This window comes from Balaenoptera ricei, chromosome 3, assembly GCF_028023285.1.
Source record: "Balaenoptera ricei isolate mBalRic1 chromosome 3, mBalRic1.hap2, whole genome shotgun sequence".
Classification (NCBI taxonomy): domain Eukaryota; kingdom Metazoa; phylum Chordata; class Mammalia; order Artiodactyla; family Balaenopteridae; genus Balaenoptera; species Balaenoptera ricei.
The window spans coordinates 181,935,789-181,950,664 of NC_082641.1; the positions used below are offsets into that span (position 1 = coordinate 181,935,789).

The window sequence follows — 14,876 nt, forward strand, 5'->3', positions numbered from 1 at the left end:
CCAGAGCTGCAAGCTTGCCCGGAGGCTCCCCGTACATCGAGCCTCAGAAGCAGCTATGGGACAGTCATTCGCATAGGACCGTGACACAAGACCACACAGCCCACCCGTGCCAATGACAAGCCCAGGAGTGGCCTCTCCGTCACCTTCTGGCTGCCGGTGACACACAGAGAGGCCCAAGCTTTCCCACACACTCACCCCCCTGAAATGCCCCACCCGCTCTGCTCTGACCCAGGGCCAGGGAGGGGGGCAAGGAGGTGGCCAGTGCCTGGGCCACCCCCATGGTTGCAAAAGTGAGTTACTGGCTGAAAGAAATGGGACAGCGCTGAAGCTTCAAGGTGCCAGGACCGCCCCCGCCCAGCCACCCCACCCATCTGGGGCCAGTCCAGGGGCCCGGGTGCCACGGAGGTGCCAACACCACCAGGGATCGGGCACCTGGCCAGCTGGGGCCACCCACAGGCCAGGCAGGCACAGGGCAGGGCCTCCGTGGGAGCAGACAGGACCCACCCCTTCCCAGTGCAGCTGGGGTGGGGCCGGGGAGCCCACGGGACAGACGTCACAGTCTGGAACCTGGCAGAGCCTCATGTCTGTCCAGCAGCCCAGGCCCAGCCCAGAAGCGGCAGCCATGCTGCTGCCTGCCGTCCCCAGCCCTGGCTGGTGACCTTCGCCTGTGCCCACCCTCCCGGCGTGACAGCCAACAGCCTTCCCACAACCCAGCCGGGTTTTGCGAGCTGAGCCCGCACCGCACACCCCAGGTGGTTCAGACTACAGCCTGCTGAGCTGGGAAGGCTGAGGCTGGCTGCCCCACCTCGCTGCGCAGACACAGGAAACTGGGGGAGAGGCCGTGCTGGGTCCCGAGCCCACCACCAAGCAGGATAGAGTCAGCGTACGCAAACTGGATTCCAGGTGTTTAATGGGGGGTTTGGGCAGGGAGCACGCTGTCCGTTGCCGGTGGCTGGGAGCAGAGGTCTCTGCGGCAGATGCGGCAGAAGAGTGGTAACCAGCACGTCGGGTTGGGGAGATCTTAGGAGGTCGGAGAAGAGCCCTCTGGGGTGAGAGTAATCCCCACAGGCAGGGCAAGTGCCCGACCTTGACGCCAGCCCCCAGGCCTGCCAAAGCTGGCTTGTTTCCCTGGTTTATTCACCACAGAGAAACAGAACCCTGAAAGGCGCTCTAGGTAGACGCTGGCACTGCGCTGCCCCCTGGTGGCTTCCTAGCGAGGATGGCTCCCCCAGGCTCACTCCCCCAGCCTCCCAGCCAGCCTGCACCCACAGGAGCTGGGTCCTCACTCCAGGACATCCCCTGCCCAGCTCTGGCCCAGTCTCCCTGCCGGAGCCAGCGTGGGACACGCACCACCTACTCCAGGGCCTTCACCAAGGCCTCGTTGGCCTCGATGCGGATTTGGATCTCGGCCCTCATAGCCTCGTCCGTGGCCCCCAACAGCTCCGACTGCGCCTTCTCCAGGTTCGCCTTGGCCACCTGCAGAGGGTGGGTGGCAGGTGAGGGCGAAGCAAGGAGCCCAGCCCGGTACCTGTTCCCTCCCTGCAGCTGGGGAGTTCTTGGCCGCTAGAACACCAGCTTCCCCTGGGACACTCACCCCCAGATCCAGCATGTCCAACGTGACGGCTTCCTCAGCCAGTAACTGCACCGAAGAGTCAGCGTTCACTGTGACCGAGCCACTGCTCACTGCGGGAAGAGGGGGAGTGAGAGGTCCATGTACGGGCGTGGGGACACAAGTCAGCCCCAGAGCCCCTTCAGGGCCAGGAAAGTGACCACACAGCGTGGCTCCAAATTCCAAAGGCCCCAGCACACAAGTGAATGGGGGCCACCAAGTGCATCCACTGCAGACTGGACATGGGGACAGAGCCCCCTCCTTTTGCCCAGCGGCCCAGGAGCGGAGCTAGGGTTAGGGGTGAGCCGGAGCTGGGTTCCAGTCTGGGTTGTACCGCTGGGGCCAGGCTGTGAAAAACCTCCTCCGAATTGAGGATCCTTTCTCCTCTGATGGGCCCCCGCCAGGCCCACTGCTGACCACTTACATCCCTAACCACACCCAGCCCAGTGCCGGGGAGTTCTATATCCTTGGTGCGCTTTCTGACACTGCCAACTGAAACGAGAACTAGCCTGTTGAGACAAGCATCTCTCACCCAGTCCCTTCCCTCTGCCCTCCCAATCGACTCACCAAAGTATTTGGAAATGGTGCCGTCCTCAGCGTGGACCACAACCAGCCCCGGTCGCAGGACCTGCAGTGTGGGTACGTGGGCTGCCAAGATGCCAAACGCTCCAGTCTGCGTAGGCACGTCCACCTGTCGAACGTTGGCGCCGTTGAAGAACACCTAGACAAAACACATGAAGAAAGGGTCACTTCAGGCTAGTCCCTCGGGGAACAGCGGTCAGTCTCTCCCGCAGTTAAACAACCAAGGTAGAACTGAAAGCTGACGAGAGACACAGAGGCAGCCGATGCTTCGGTGGGATCCTCGTGCAGGACTGCAGCGCCTTCGTCTACTTGACAATGGAATCCAGGCACCCTAGCCCTCGGGTAAGGAGACGCGGTCAAGGCAAAACCAGCGAGCCGCCTGGGGAGGAGCGTACAAGAGAGGTGCCCAGGGACTCAGGTTCTGAACCACGTGAGGAAGGCCGCACATCGAAATGGGGGGCTGAGGAACGACCTGAAAATTGGGCGGTCTGATCCCGGACCACACGGGGGAGGGGCGCGGATCCGGAATGGGGGTCGCCGACCTGCGGGTTGGGGGCTCGGTTCCTGGGCCACACGGGGGAGGGGCGAGGGTGCGGGGTCCAGAATGGGGTCTGAGCCCGGCAGACGTCCGAACCTGCGTGGGTGAGGCGAAGGTGAAAGACATCTGTCCCGGGCCCGCGGCGGGGGCCGGGGCGGCGGCGGCCTCGGCGTAGGCGCGGGCCTGGCGCATGAGGCGGCCCAGGCCCGGGCGGCGGAGGAGCGCGGCAGGCAGCATGACGGTGGGCGGACGGCGGACAGCGGAGCAGGGGCGGGCAGACTTCGGCTGGACGCCAGCGGCCTGGAGGGCGAGGAGGACGACGCTCGAGGACTTCTGGGAGAAGAATCCCGACGAGGGCGCAGGCGCGAACTACGACTCCCGGCGCGCTGTGCGCGATGTTGAAGACAACGCACCGCCTGGACGCGCGGCATGCTGGGGGTTGTAGTTTCCTTCCGGCAAGAGCTCCCAGCCCGGTGGTCAGGTGCGGGGGTCGGTTACACGGCTCTGCAAGGGGAGGACCAGAAGCCCGCGCGGAGAAAGAGACACTTAATTCAAGATTTTGGAGACGCTCATTGGATGTCAGGCGCTGGGGAGACATCAGGGAAATATTAAAATTCCTGCTCTAGTTTGGGGTGGTTGGGGGCGTTTAACAGACACTCAACGTAATAAATTGTACAGTATGTTAGGAGGTGACAAATACTTAAAAATGAAAAAGCAGAGTATGGGGGCCGGATGGGGGAGGCTGTGACTGTAGGAGGTGCAGGCGTCCCGGGAATGGCATCCCAGGCGGAGTGTCCAGCTCCCGTAAGCGTCCAGCGGTGTAGGAATCTCCTGGCTGCAACCCCAAGGGCGCCGGCAGAGGGCGCGCCGCGCCCGGAGATGCGCCCCCCCGCAGCCCCTCCCGGTCACCGCCTCCGCGCGCTGCTGACGCAGGGGCGCGTGCGCGGGCGGCCCCGGGCTCCGCGGACGTCACCGCGGCCCGCGCAGCCTCGCTCGCGGCGCTGACGTCACCGCTCCGCCCCCGCGCGCGGGCAGGTCGGCACCCCGGTTGGGCCCCAGCCCCCACCTTGGGCTCCGGGAAAACGTGGAGTCCGGCTAGACCGGGCTGGGGTCCACATCCGGAAGGGCCTTGGGTGAGGAGCGGACGGGTGCAGGGCGCGGGGGCTGGGGGGGGTGTCACACCTGGGCTCGTGTCTGGGCAGGTGCTGTGGCCTAAAGAGGCTCCCACACCAGGGAGGCCCGGGGCCTGGCGCTCAGGCCCCCGCCCCCTCTCTAGGCCAGTGCTGTGAGGGGTACTCGTGGAATCAGCCCTTATGCACTGGGCATCCTGGCCCTAGTCGGGTGTGTGCAGAGGGAAGCTCTGCTCCCATTTCTTAGGGGTGCGTCCTGTGCACGGCTTGCTCGTCCCGGAACCCTGGATCCTACTGGAATGGAGGCCTGTTCTCATATGCTTCTCAGACCCATCTATTGGACTTGTGTCTAATCCCCACTCCAGGGTAGCCAAGGGGTCGGGGCATCACCTGTTACTCAGGTCCCCAACCCGGGTTTATCCTGGAATTCTCTGGTGTACCCATCGACAAGCCACCCAGTTCGGCCCCTGCAGCTACCTTTACTGGCTTGGATGGCCCCAGGCTCCTGCCCTGGCTTCACCACGGCGCCTTCTCCACAAACAGCCAGAGGGACCACATCATTCCCCTGCTGGGAACACAAGCTGCCTCCCCCTGGTCCTCCAACACATTCATCTTCAGCCCACACACTTGGGGACCTCAGGGACTTTGCCCATGCAGTTCCCACACGCCTGGAGCCAGGCTTCCCGGGTAATTGTCCACTTGACTGCCCCTTGCCCTCCTTGGGCAGTGTCACCCTTTCATCCACTGGAAACACACCTTCCCTCCAGGGTGCCGCCGCTGTGCTATGCTCTGCTCGGGGACCCAGCTGTAAATGAACTGCTTTTGGAGGTCACCGCAGTGGGGGCAGGGGTGAGGAGGGACACAACGCAGAGGAACAAGTAACAGGCAACGACGTGCGACGTGCATGGCCTCATGGCCTCGGAGTGAAGCAAAGCGCAGCAGAGGTCCGGAATGTGGGGTGGGAGTTGCTTTGTTAGCAAAGGGAGTCAAGAGGAGATGAAGCCTTTGTCATTGGGAAAGAGGTGAAGGAAGCTCCGGAGGGGACAAGCTGTCCAGGCCTGGCACCTGCACGTGCAAAGGCCCTGGGGTTGGACTGGGCCTTCCTCTTTCACTGGAGGAGAAAGGGGTGCCATTGTGCTGTGCTGAACACAAGGCCAGGTAGTCTGGGATGGGACCCTGACCAGGCTGGTGGCAGATTGGTGGCCTGAGCATCTAGAAGGATAAGGCACAACTGTCTGAGAAAGAGCAGCTTTGGGGTTGACCAGGCATGGGGTTTCTGCAGGGGTAGTCCTGTTGTCACCCCACCCGGGCAAGCCCTGGTGGCACTCAGAATGCGTTGTGTTCCATTATCTTTGCTGCTCATCCTAACAAGACAACCCTGACAGTGCTGCCCACGTAGGGGAAGAAAAGTGGGACATGTGCCCCGAAGTCCCTAGGCTGTGCACCCCGGAGACTCCCAAACCGGGGAAGCGATGGATAGGGAGTCTGGGCACCCCCGGACTCCAGGCTGCGGGGAGTCGTGCGCCCTGGGACCAACACCCCTTTGGTCCCCCGTCCCCGGGGATCCAGGGAAGGTCGGGGAATCGTGCCGCAGGGGCCGGGGGCGGAGATTCAGCTGCCTCGGGAGAGGGCGGCTCCGCGTGGGGAGGGGGCGCCCAGGAGCACAGGCTCCGCCCCCCCGCCCCCGCCGGAAGGGACAGGGAGGCGGTGGCCGGCGCGGAGCAAGCGAGAAGCGGCGGCGAGCGCGGTGGGGGCGGCCGGCCGGGGACCCGGCAGCACCGGGCAGCACCGAGCGGGTCGGAGCGGGCTGGCCGCCAGCGCGGTCACGTGTGTGGCCCCTCCTCTCGCGCCTGCCTCCCCCGCGCGCCGAGTTCTCCATTCATAAATTCTCCGCCTGCTCCGCGGCTACCGGGCGCCGGAGCCCGCCGGAGCCCGCCGGGAGCGCCGTGCAGCAGCCCGCCCGCCGCCCATGGGCCGCGCGCCCCGGCGCTGAGGTAGGCGCGCGGGCCTGGGGCTGCACCGGGGCGGGCGGGGGACAGGCCGAGGCCGCACGGCCCGCCTTGGCTAGAGACCACCGGCCCTATCCCGCGAGGCGGCGAGGCCGGAGGCAGGGAGCGGAGGGGCCAGGGCCGGCGTGGGGGCCAACCTGCCGGACTCTGCACCCCTCTTCGGCGGCCCGGAGAGGGACCCTCGCCCACGCCCTCCCTCAGCCTCAGTTTCCCCCTGAGAGATTCGGCGAGGGCCGTGGCGTTTCCGCCCCCGGGCTTAGCCCGGGGTTGAGATGTGCCCGAGGTCAGCTCTCTGCATCTCATTGCTCGCCATCCCGGTCCCCGGGGCCGGTTGGGGACGCGGGGGTGGGCGCGGTGGCGAGCCCGATCGGGAGCCGAGGCCCGGCGGGACTTTAGGGTGGCCCGTGGGCAACCTCCGCCCTGGTTTCCCGTCCCCACCTGCTCCCTAGGAGTCCACCTCCCTTCCCCTTCGGCCTCCTGCCGTCTTCCCTGGTCTCCTGTCATCGTCCCTGTGCCTCTGCCCCCTCCCCCTCTAACCTGAACTCATTTCCCGACCTACATAGAGGCGCCCCCTCCCCCGAGAATGCAGGGGAGCCGCGGCCAGCCTCTGACTCGAAGTGCCGAGGACACCTGGCTTTTCCAGGACCCTCCCCTGCTGTGGGCCTCAGTTTCCCCCGCTGTCGAGTAGGGTGAAAGTCCCAAAGGGTTGGGGGCGCTGGAACCTGTGCACAGGCTTTCCCTTTCCTGTGGGGAAGGGCCGCGCGCCGTGCCCACTCAGGGCTGCTGGTCGTCCTGGCCCCGGACTCGGTTTCCTGAGATTCCCGAGTGCGGCCACCGGTCCTTCCCGCCGGGAGGAGCCGCGTGTTGGGGAGAGCGGTCAGGTGCAAGGTCCAGGCAGTCCCTTCCCGCGAGCTGAGACCCTCTTTGCCTCAGTGCCCCCGGCTCCAGGCAGACGTGGAGCCCGGCCGGCTCGGGCGGGGACGGGTGCGGCGGGGGCGCGCGGCCGACCGGGCACCGGCGGGCGGCGGCGGCAGCAGCCATCTTGCCGCCCGGGGCTGGCTCCAGCCGCCCCTGCAGGAGGCCTCCCTCCCCCGCGCCCCCTCCCCTCCCCAGTGCTCCCTGGCAACCCGCCCCCCCCCCCCAGCTCGGCCTGCTCGCTCAGTCGCCATGGGAACCAGATTCTTGAGGGTTGGGAACAGATGCGCCTCCTTTGGCCTTTTCACTCCCACCGGCACTGGGCGGAGGGGGAACCTGTACCTCCAGGAGTCGTAACCTGGAGTCCCGGCGCTCAGCCCCTCCGCCCCCTCCCCGGGCTGGCCAGCCCCAGGGATGGCCCGAGTCCCCGCTATTCTGGAACCAGTCTCCTGGGGCCGAGGCGGCCCCTCCCGCTCCCCTGATGGTGCAGGCAGGGCCCCTGGGGTGTGGCGGGAGTGAGTTGAAGGCCTCAGTTTGCCTATTCCTCGCAGAAGCGCTTCTTTCCTGGGCAGGGCTCCCGCCCCATGCCACCTTGCCGGGTCGGCCCCACCGGCTGGGGAAGCTGTTGATACGCACGCGCCTCCCCCTTTTCAAAGATGGGGATATGGAGGTCTGATCTGACCCGGGTGGGGGCTGCCTCGGGGCTCCCCCCCCACCTCTTCGTGAGTCACCGCCCTGTGTAGTCCCCTGCTCAAGCTCCAGGGAAAGCGGGAGGAGGGACAGAGGAGCTGGAGCTGAGCAGGCCCTGCCCCCCCAGGCCCCTCCTCCTAGCCTCAGAATGCAGCCCACGGCCACCATGGCCACGGCCGCCACCACCTCCGCCACAGTCGCCCTGACCACGACGTGGGACAACGCCACGGGCCGCCCCACCGTGAGTGAGGGGGGGGCGGGCTGGGAGGATGGGGGCGGGGCCGCCAGAGTCCACGCCCACCGGCCCTGACCCTTGACGCTGGCCCCGCAGGGGGAGCCAGACCCCGTCCTGGACAACTACGTGCTGCTGGTGGTGGTGATGGCGCTCTTCGTTGGGGGCACCCTCGTGGTGCTGTCGGGCGCGCTGCTGCTCTGCAGGCGCTGCTGGGAAGTCCACAGGCGCGTCCACAGGTGTGCGGCCCCCAGCCCCACGCCCCGCCCCGCCCCGCAGGGGAGCTGGGACAGGTCAGCCTGAGAGCCCGCGCCGCAGGGGCGCTGGGCCTGCTTCTGAGTGACGGTGCCCACGTGTCTGCGCAGGAGCCTGGGAGAATGGGGTGGGTCCAAGGGAGTGGGCTCCCGTGAGCTCAGGATGCCCCGGTGGCCATGAGCCCTGCGGGGGACCCCGTGGGCAGCGCCCTGGGTCCTCTGGCCCACTTTGCTCTCCTGCTGCCCCTCCCCAGAGCCACAGAGGAAGCAGAGAAGACCACCACCAGCTACCTGGACAACGGCGCCCGCCCTGCTCAAGGTGAGGCGCCCTGCCAGGCCCGTCGCCGCCCGTCTGCCCCCCTCCCCCCCCCCCCCCCCCGGCCGCCTGACCATCTGTGTCTGTCTGTCTCCCCCACCAGACTGGGCGCAGCTCGAGTCCGACTCATCTCTGTTTCCTTAAGCCCACGCGTAGGTGCTCACAGGCGCGTGCTGCGTGAGTGAGTGTGTGAGCGGATGAGCGAGTGCCCTCCACGCCCCCACCCCGCCCCCGGTGGTCAGTCGGGCCCTCGGCGCTCCCTTCCCGACCCGGTCCCCCAGCCCGGCCGCCCGCCGGCGCCCGGCGCGGCCCACCCGGGGCCCACCCTCTCTTGGCTCTCCTCGCAGACCCCGAGTTCAGGGGGGAGGAGCCCGAGGGCCAGGACGCCGAGACCGAGCGCTTCCTGTCCACCAGCTCCACCGGACGCAGGGTGTCCTTCAACGAGGCGGCCCTGTTTGAGCAGAGCCGGAAGGCGCAGGACAAGGGCCGCCGGTAAGGAGGGCCTGGTGCCGGGGCTCAGCCGGGAGGTCACCTTGCCGCCCTGCGCTGGGCTTGCGGGGTGGAGCTGGCCCCCGCCAGTGCCCGGCTGTCCCCCACTCCCGGCGGGCAGGGTGACGGTGGGGCCAGGGAGGACGCTGGGGCGTGGGCAGAGGGACCCAGCTCGCCCAAGGTGACGGGCAGGCGCGCTGGGCGCAGGTACACCCTGACCGAGGGGGACTTCCACCACCTGAAGAACGCCCGCCTCACCCACCTGCACCTGCCGCCCCTCAAGATCGTCACCATCCACGAGTGTGACTCAGGCGAGGCCAGTGCAACCACCACAAGCCACCCCACGGCCGCCCCCAAGGCCAGCCTCGCCATATTCCAGGTGAGTTGGAAGTGGCAGCTGGCCCGGAGCTCGGGGGCGGCCCACCATCCCCCAACAGGCACCACTTTTCCCACCCTCTGGCTGCGCCCTTCACCTCCGGGTGGGGAGTGGGGACTGGCCGGGTCCAGCGGGTGGCGGGTCCAGCACGCACCCCCCCCAACCCGTGCTCTTTGACCTGTCACTGCTTCCTCCCCACCCCGGCTCTGTCCCACAGCCCCCGGGGAAGGCCCTCACCGGCCGCTCTGTGGGCCCCAGCTCCGCCCTGCCAGGTGACCCCTACAACTCGGCTGTGGGCCCTGCCGACTTCGAGATCAGCCCCTCGGCTTCCAGTGACTCTGGGGAAGGCACCTCGGTGAGGCCCCCGCACATGCATCCCCTGTCCCACTCCAGGATGGGGCAGCCTGTGGCCGGCCCCCTGCCTGGTCCCCGAGCTTGGGAGGAAGAGGGGCAGGTGGCACACAGGGCACATGCACGGCTGGCTCACCCGCACACAGGGCAGTCCAACAGCTGCAGAAGGTGTGGTCAGGGACCCATCCCAGCCCAGGGGACGGGACCCCCTCTGTCCAGGGCTGGGGGAACAGAGGTGGCCAGCGCCTGGCCGAGCCCTGGGGAGCCTCTCAGGCAGGGTCTTGGGGGGAGGAGGCCCCAGCCCACCCCCAGCCCCCTATTCTTCCTCTGTCTTCTCTGTGAGTGCTGGGTGGCCCGGGCTGGGCTGGCACTAGGGCAGCAGGGAGGGGCTGGGGGGTCTGAGAGCATCCCTCTTCCCTCACAGTTGGACGCAGGGGCCAGGAGTGCCAAGCCTGGTGGGCCGGGGGCCGCAGCAGGGCCTGGGGAGGCGGGCCCAGTCTCTGGGGCAGGCCCCGTCCTGCAGTTCTTCACCCGCCTGAGGCGCCACGCCAGCCTGGACGGGGCCAGCCCCTACTTCAAGGTCAAGAAATGGAAGCTGGAGCCCAGCCAGCGGGCGTCCAGTCTGGACACGAGAGGTGAGCTGTGGTTCCTGGTGGGGAGCGAGGCCCAGGGGAGGCCCCAGGAGAATGTGGAGCAGGCGGCTCTGCACCCTGGGAGGGGTCCCCAGCGCCCACCCCATGCTGGCCGGCATCGCCCGCTTACCAGCGGGCATCTCGCCCAAGGTCAGAGCTGGTCAGGAGGAAGAGCCAGGGCTGCACGCTGAGCCCCGGTAAAACCAGGGGTTGTCAGGCTAGAGCGGGTATCAGTGAGCGTCACCTACGAGGCACTGCATGGTGTTTCTGGCTCTGTGGTCAGTGTGTCTGCTGCAGTGGCGTGAAAGCAGCCCTAGATGGCGTGTAAAAGAGTACAGCTTTGGCCAATAAAACTTTATTTACAACTACAGGTTGGTGGGCCTTCGATCCTGCAGACCCTTGGTCATGGGGCCCTGGATACAGGGCTTCCAAACCTCAACCCAAGGACCATGCATGTGTGTCTTGGGGGGGAGGTGGCACCAACAGCTACAACCATCCCTGCTCATGGGAGCTCAGTGGGGCCAGGCCGCTGGGGTGCCTGCTGCCCTGTGGCGGAGGTGGCGGTTCCCACTGCCAGGAAAGGAGGGGCGAGGGGACGAGCAGTGTTGGAGGCCAGGGAAGGTGCGTGGCCAGTGACAGTGACAGTCCCCTTGTTGGGGCCCGGCTCCAGCTGCTGTGGGGTGGGGGGAGGGGTGAGTTCTGGCTGAAGTGCTTCTGGCCGGGGAGGGGAGCGGAGGGGATGGCTTGTCCCACTGCCCCATTGGGAGCCCAGACAGAGCCTGTGCTTCGGGAGGTGATTATAGGCAAATGCAGGCACAGAAGCGCCCAGAACCTGTTTGCTGGGTGATTGTCATCCCCACCCCTGAGGCTTTCCCACTGAGGCCTCCCTTGTGGGAGGGTCCTGGCCCTGGGCCGGCAGGGCTGGAGCTGGCAGGAGAGGGCGTCACCTCTCCCTCACTCTCCCCCACCGTCGGCCTTCTTCGGCACTCTAGCTGGGCCGTGTCTGTTACCTGGTGTCCAGGACAAGGCTGTGCTCTGGCCACACCTGCCTGCCAGGGCCACTCGGGCCAATGCTGCCGCCTTGGCACCTCCAGTCCCGCCCGCCCTGGCTGCCGGGCTTTCGGTCCTGGCCTTTCTGCCCTGGGCGCCTTGGTTTCCCCACCTGCATGGCCGGGTACATGCTCACCTGGTCCAGGCTGGCTCTGTTGGCTCAGGGGTCAGGGGGTGGGGCCTGGGGTGGGAGGGGCCCAGGCAGGCTGCTGTACCTTCCTCTGCACAGGCTCCCCCAAGCGACACCACTTCCAGCGGCAGCGGGCAGCCAGCGAGAGCATGGAGCAGGAGGAGGGGGACGCCCCCCACGTGGACTTCATCCAGTACATCGCCAGCGCTGGCGACACTGTGGCCTTCCCGAGCCCCCGCCCCTTTCTGGCCAGCCCCACCAGCCCCGCCAGCCCGCCCCCCACTCTCGGCAGGTATTTTTCAGTAGATAGAGGTGCTAGGGGTGGGCCCCTGCCCCACCCCATCCCCCATAGGTGGCCCAGGGAGCGCTCTCCCCGCCCTTCGGACAGGCGGTCGTGTCCCTCTGGCTCCACCGTCCTTCCCGGAGGCTGCCTCGCTGCGGCCACCTCTCCAGCACGGACCGGAGGAGGGAAGCAGGGGGAGACTGGGTAAGGGTAGAGGGGTGGGCGGGGCCTCCAAGACAGAATGCCTGCTCAAGCAGGGCCGCTGTGCGTATGTGCCCGCGTGGGTATCGCTGCTTCCTGGTGGAGTCTGAAGGGCTCCGCTGTGGCCCCAGGGTCCCTCTTGCCTGTCCATGCTCCTGAGGGCTGGATGGCCGCTACTCAGAAACTGTTGTGACCACTTCTGCCAGCGGTACCCCCTCCCCCAGCCCAAGGACAACTCTGCTGAAGCTCTGGGCTCACGTCAGTGGGATGGGGAACTGGATCCCGGGAGCAGGGCTCCCAACTCTTGGGCATTCCCTGGTCTGGGTAGTTAACACTTTCTTTGTGTGTATCTTACTCCTGGCTACTTGTCAGTCTATTGTGGGGAGCTGAGGCGACACACCCAGGCGTAGGGGCTGAGCTGGACCCTGCTTGGTCCAGTCCATCCCCAGCCACCCCTTGGTACACGAAGCTCTTAGTCGAAGAAGGCCATCTCCCGAGAAGAGCCTTCACTCTTTCTGGGCGAGGGGCCAACCTCCTGCAGTGGCAGCAGATGCTCTGGTCACATTTTGTAAGAGGCCCTGGTTGAACGGCAGGCGCCAGGACGGCTCCGGGTTTACCCGAAAAGCATCCAGCGCAGAGTGAACAGGCAGCATGCAAATACATCATCTTCCACAGGGCCTGGCCAACCCTAGAGGGTTCCCACCCGTGCCCACCCTCCCGGACCCAGAGGCAGGGTGGCCGGGGAGGGGGTGCGGGGGGCCTGGGCTGCCTCCTGACAGCTGTGGCCTGGTTTGCAGGCTAGAGGCAGCCGAGGAGGTGGGCGCCGCGGGAGGAGCGAGCCCCGAGTTCCCCCCGGAGTGCGGCGTCAGCGCGGGGCCTGAGCAGCAGCAAGACTCAGATAGTGAGCGAGACGCGGGGCCAGAGCAGGCCCAGACCATCTACCGCGACATCTGGAGCCTGCGCGCCTCGCTCGAGCTGCACGCGGCCACCGCCTCAGACCACAGCAGCAGCGGCAACGACCGCGACTCGGTGCGCAGCGGCGACAGCTCGGGCTCCGGGGGCGCCGCACCCGCCTTCCCACCGCCCTCGCCGCCGCCCACACCACGGACAGCGGACGGCGAGCCGGGCGGGCCGCGCAAGCTGCTGCAGATGGACAGCGGCTACGCCAGCATCGAGGGCCGCGGCGCGGGCGACGACGGGCCCCCCAGCGCGCCCGAGAAGCGCTCCTCCTTCACGAGCGCGGGCCGCGAGGCCACCGTGGGCTGCAGCTTCGAGGGTCCCGCGCCCGAGGCACCCGCCCGGCCCGGCAGCCCGCGCGCCTGGCCTCGCCGCGCCCCTCGTCGCGACTACAGCATCGACGAGAAGACAGACGCGCTGTTCCACGAGTTCCTGCGCCACGACCCGCACTTCGACGACGCCCCTCCCGCCGCAGCGCGCCACCGCGCGCGCGCGCACCCGCACCCCCACACGCGCAAGCAGTGGCAGCAGCGCGGCCGGCAGCACAGCGACCCAGGCGCGCGTGCCGCACCCTCCGCCCCACCCGCAGCCCAGCCCGGCGCCCCCCGCCCCGCGCGCGCGCCCCTGCGCCGCGGAGACAGCGTCGACTGCCCGCCCGACGGCCGCGCGGGCGACGACCCGGCCGCGCCTCCCATCCCCGTCATCGAGGAGGAGCCCGGCGGCGGCTGCCCTGGCTCCGGCCTGTGCGCCGGGCCCCCGAGCGCGCTGCTGGACAAGCTGGCGGCCAGCCTCGACGACAGGCTCTTCCCGCCACGCCTGGCCCAGCCCGTCGCCGCGGCCCCTGTGCTGGCCGCGGCCGCGCCCACGTCCCCCGACCACAGCCCGGTCTAAGCCTACGCCCTGCGCCCACCTCGTCAGCTTATTCGGCACCGGCGGGGCCTCGGCGCCGGACACACCTGGGGCACGACGCCCTGGCGCGCCTGCCCTGGGACCGCGGGCCTCGAGCACACGCGCAGTGCCCCAGGCACCCTGCGCCAGCCCGAAGTGCGCACGCACACAGTCCCCTGCGGGCACTTCACCGGGTCGACAAAGAGTGTGGCGGATTCTCATCTTCGGGGTCCCGAGGACCACATTCAACTTCCCTTGGCCCCAGACAGCGGCCTCGGGCTAGTGACCGGGGCCGCCGTGTGCACCGCGCCGCGCCGCGCCTCCGGCACGACGCAACGGGAAGCGCATGCGTAGGGCTTGCATCGTGGAGGGGCGATGAGAGCCGACTGCGCGAGACGCATGCGCAGAGCGCCCCTCCCAACACCAATCGAGCCTCGAGACGCGTCCGGTTAGCACGCGCCGGAGTTCGCGCTAAGGCGCACGCGCAGGGACCAAAGGGCGCCGAGGCTCCGCGAAGAGAGGGCGCGCGGCCCGGGCTGTGAGGTTAGCTCGAGGCCGTGGCCTCCAAGCCCCCGAAGCCGTTTACCTCACCGCGGCGAGTGCTCGCGGCAGTCCGCGCCCCCTCCGAGCAATAACCATACCCGCCGCCGCCGCCGCCCCCAGCCCTGTACACGCCCCCCAGTCCCCTCCTTCCCAGTGTCTGCACCCTGAACCCGCTCTCCGCATGTTGAGCTGGCCGCACTTCCCGTAACCGCACCGTCCAAAGAGCCGCCAGGACTCACCAGTGTTTGAGACACCAAACCCAAACGGTCAAGGTTTCAAGTTTCCCAAGCTTTATTTATTGCCAAAAGATGGGGCAGCCCTCGCCAGCGGCCGAGTCGCCCTGCCCCGCCCCTCGAAGCTTCGTGCTGTCTGTGTACCATCCAGTGATGGAGTTTGTGTTCTGTTTTCTGATTGATTATAAATATTTACTGCATACTCTTGCTTGCTCTGGGTTTTCTCTGGGGACCCAGGAGTACAGAGGCCTTAGGGGGAAGGGGATCAGGCCCCCCTGGCCACTGCACTCTGGAGCTGCGGCCCCCGGGCTGAGCAGAGGGGCCTGTGGAGGTCTGGGGAGGCCGGTTCACCAGAGAGCACAGAGATCCAGCATGGCCAGAGGCAGACACGCGTGGGAGGCCCACGTCTCCACCCGGCACCACCAGCAAGACCTGCAGACCCGGGCCAGCCCCTCCACTGTGGGGTCC

The 14,876-nt window shown here is 67.6% G+C and overlaps 2 protein-coding genes across 4 annotated transcripts; one reads left to right on the plus strand and one right to left on the minus strand.

Annotated features, from left to right (window-relative positions):
- Nucleotides 1–893: 893 nt before the first annotated feature.
- On the minus strand, nucleotides 894–3,094 carry ATP5F1D (ATP synthase F1 subunit delta). The gene is made up of 4 exons (XM_059918979.1): nucleotides 2,826–3,094; nucleotides 2,177–2,330; nucleotides 1,595–1,683; nucleotides 894–1,476 (listed from the first exon to the last, which is right to left on the minus strand). Exons 1-4 carry the CDS (start codon nucleotides 2,964–2,966, stop codon nucleotides 1,354–1,356), a joined length of 507 nt encoding a protein of 168 aa, XP_059774962.1. The 5' UTR covers nucleotides 2,967–3,094; the 3' UTR covers nucleotides 894–1,353.
- A 699-nt stretch (nucleotides 3,095–3,793) lies between these two features.
- Nucleotides 3,794–14,610, plus strand: CBARP (CACN subunit beta associated regulatory protein). 3 transcript variants are annotated; one of them, XM_059918971.1, is made up of 10 exons: nucleotides 3,794–3,862; nucleotides 7,601–7,714; nucleotides 7,805–7,944; nucleotides 8,214–8,278; nucleotides 8,623–8,767; nucleotides 8,972–9,143; nucleotides 9,358–9,495; nucleotides 9,916–10,126; nucleotides 11,403–11,595; nucleotides 12,585–14,610. In XM_059918971.1, the coding sequence occupies exons 2-10, from the start codon at nucleotides 7,622–7,624 to the stop codon at nucleotides 13,633–13,635; spliced, it is 2,208 nt and encodes a 735-aa protein (XP_059774954.1). In that variant the 5' UTR covers nucleotides 3,794–3,862; nucleotides 7,601–7,621; the 3' UTR covers nucleotides 13,636–14,610. The 3 variants fall into 3 exon arrangements, with proteins under 3 accessions (XP_059774954.1, XP_059774951.1, XP_059774953.1); XM_059918968.1 differs by lacking the exon at nucleotides 3,794–3,862 and adding an exon at nucleotides 4,206–5,853; XM_059918970.1 differs by lacking the exon at nucleotides 3,794–3,862 and adding an exon at nucleotides 4,206–5,853 and having other exon boundaries at nucleotides 9,048–9,143; nucleotides 9,399–9,495.
- Nucleotides 14,611–14,876: the final 266 nt, after the last annotated feature.

Coding starts and splice junctions, on each gene's coding strand:
- ATP5F1D (XM_059918979.1), bottom strand. CDS start 2,966: ATGCTGCCTGCCGCGCTCCTCCGCCGCCCGGGCCTGGGCCGCCTCATG. Junction 2,331..2,825: donor CCTTCGCCTCACCCACGCAG/GTTCGGACGTCT, acceptor TGTTTTGTCTAG/GTGTTCTTCAACGGCGCCAA. Junction 1,477..1,594: donor TGGACATGCTGGATCTGGGG/GTGAGTGTCCCA, acceptor CACCCTCTGCAG/GTGGCCAAGGCGAACCTGGA.
- CBARP (XM_059918968.1), top strand. CDS start 5,332: ATGGATAGGGAGTCTGGGCACCCCCGGACTCCAGGCTGCGGGGAGTCG. Junction 8,279..8,622: donor CGGCGCCCGCCCTGCTCAAG/GTGAGGCGCCCT, acceptor CTCTCCTCGCAG/ACCCCGAGTTCAGGGGGGAG. Junction 10,127..11,402: donor GTCCAGTCTGGACACGAGAG/GTGAGCTGTGGT, acceptor TCCTCTGCACAG/GCTCCCCCAAGCGACACCAC.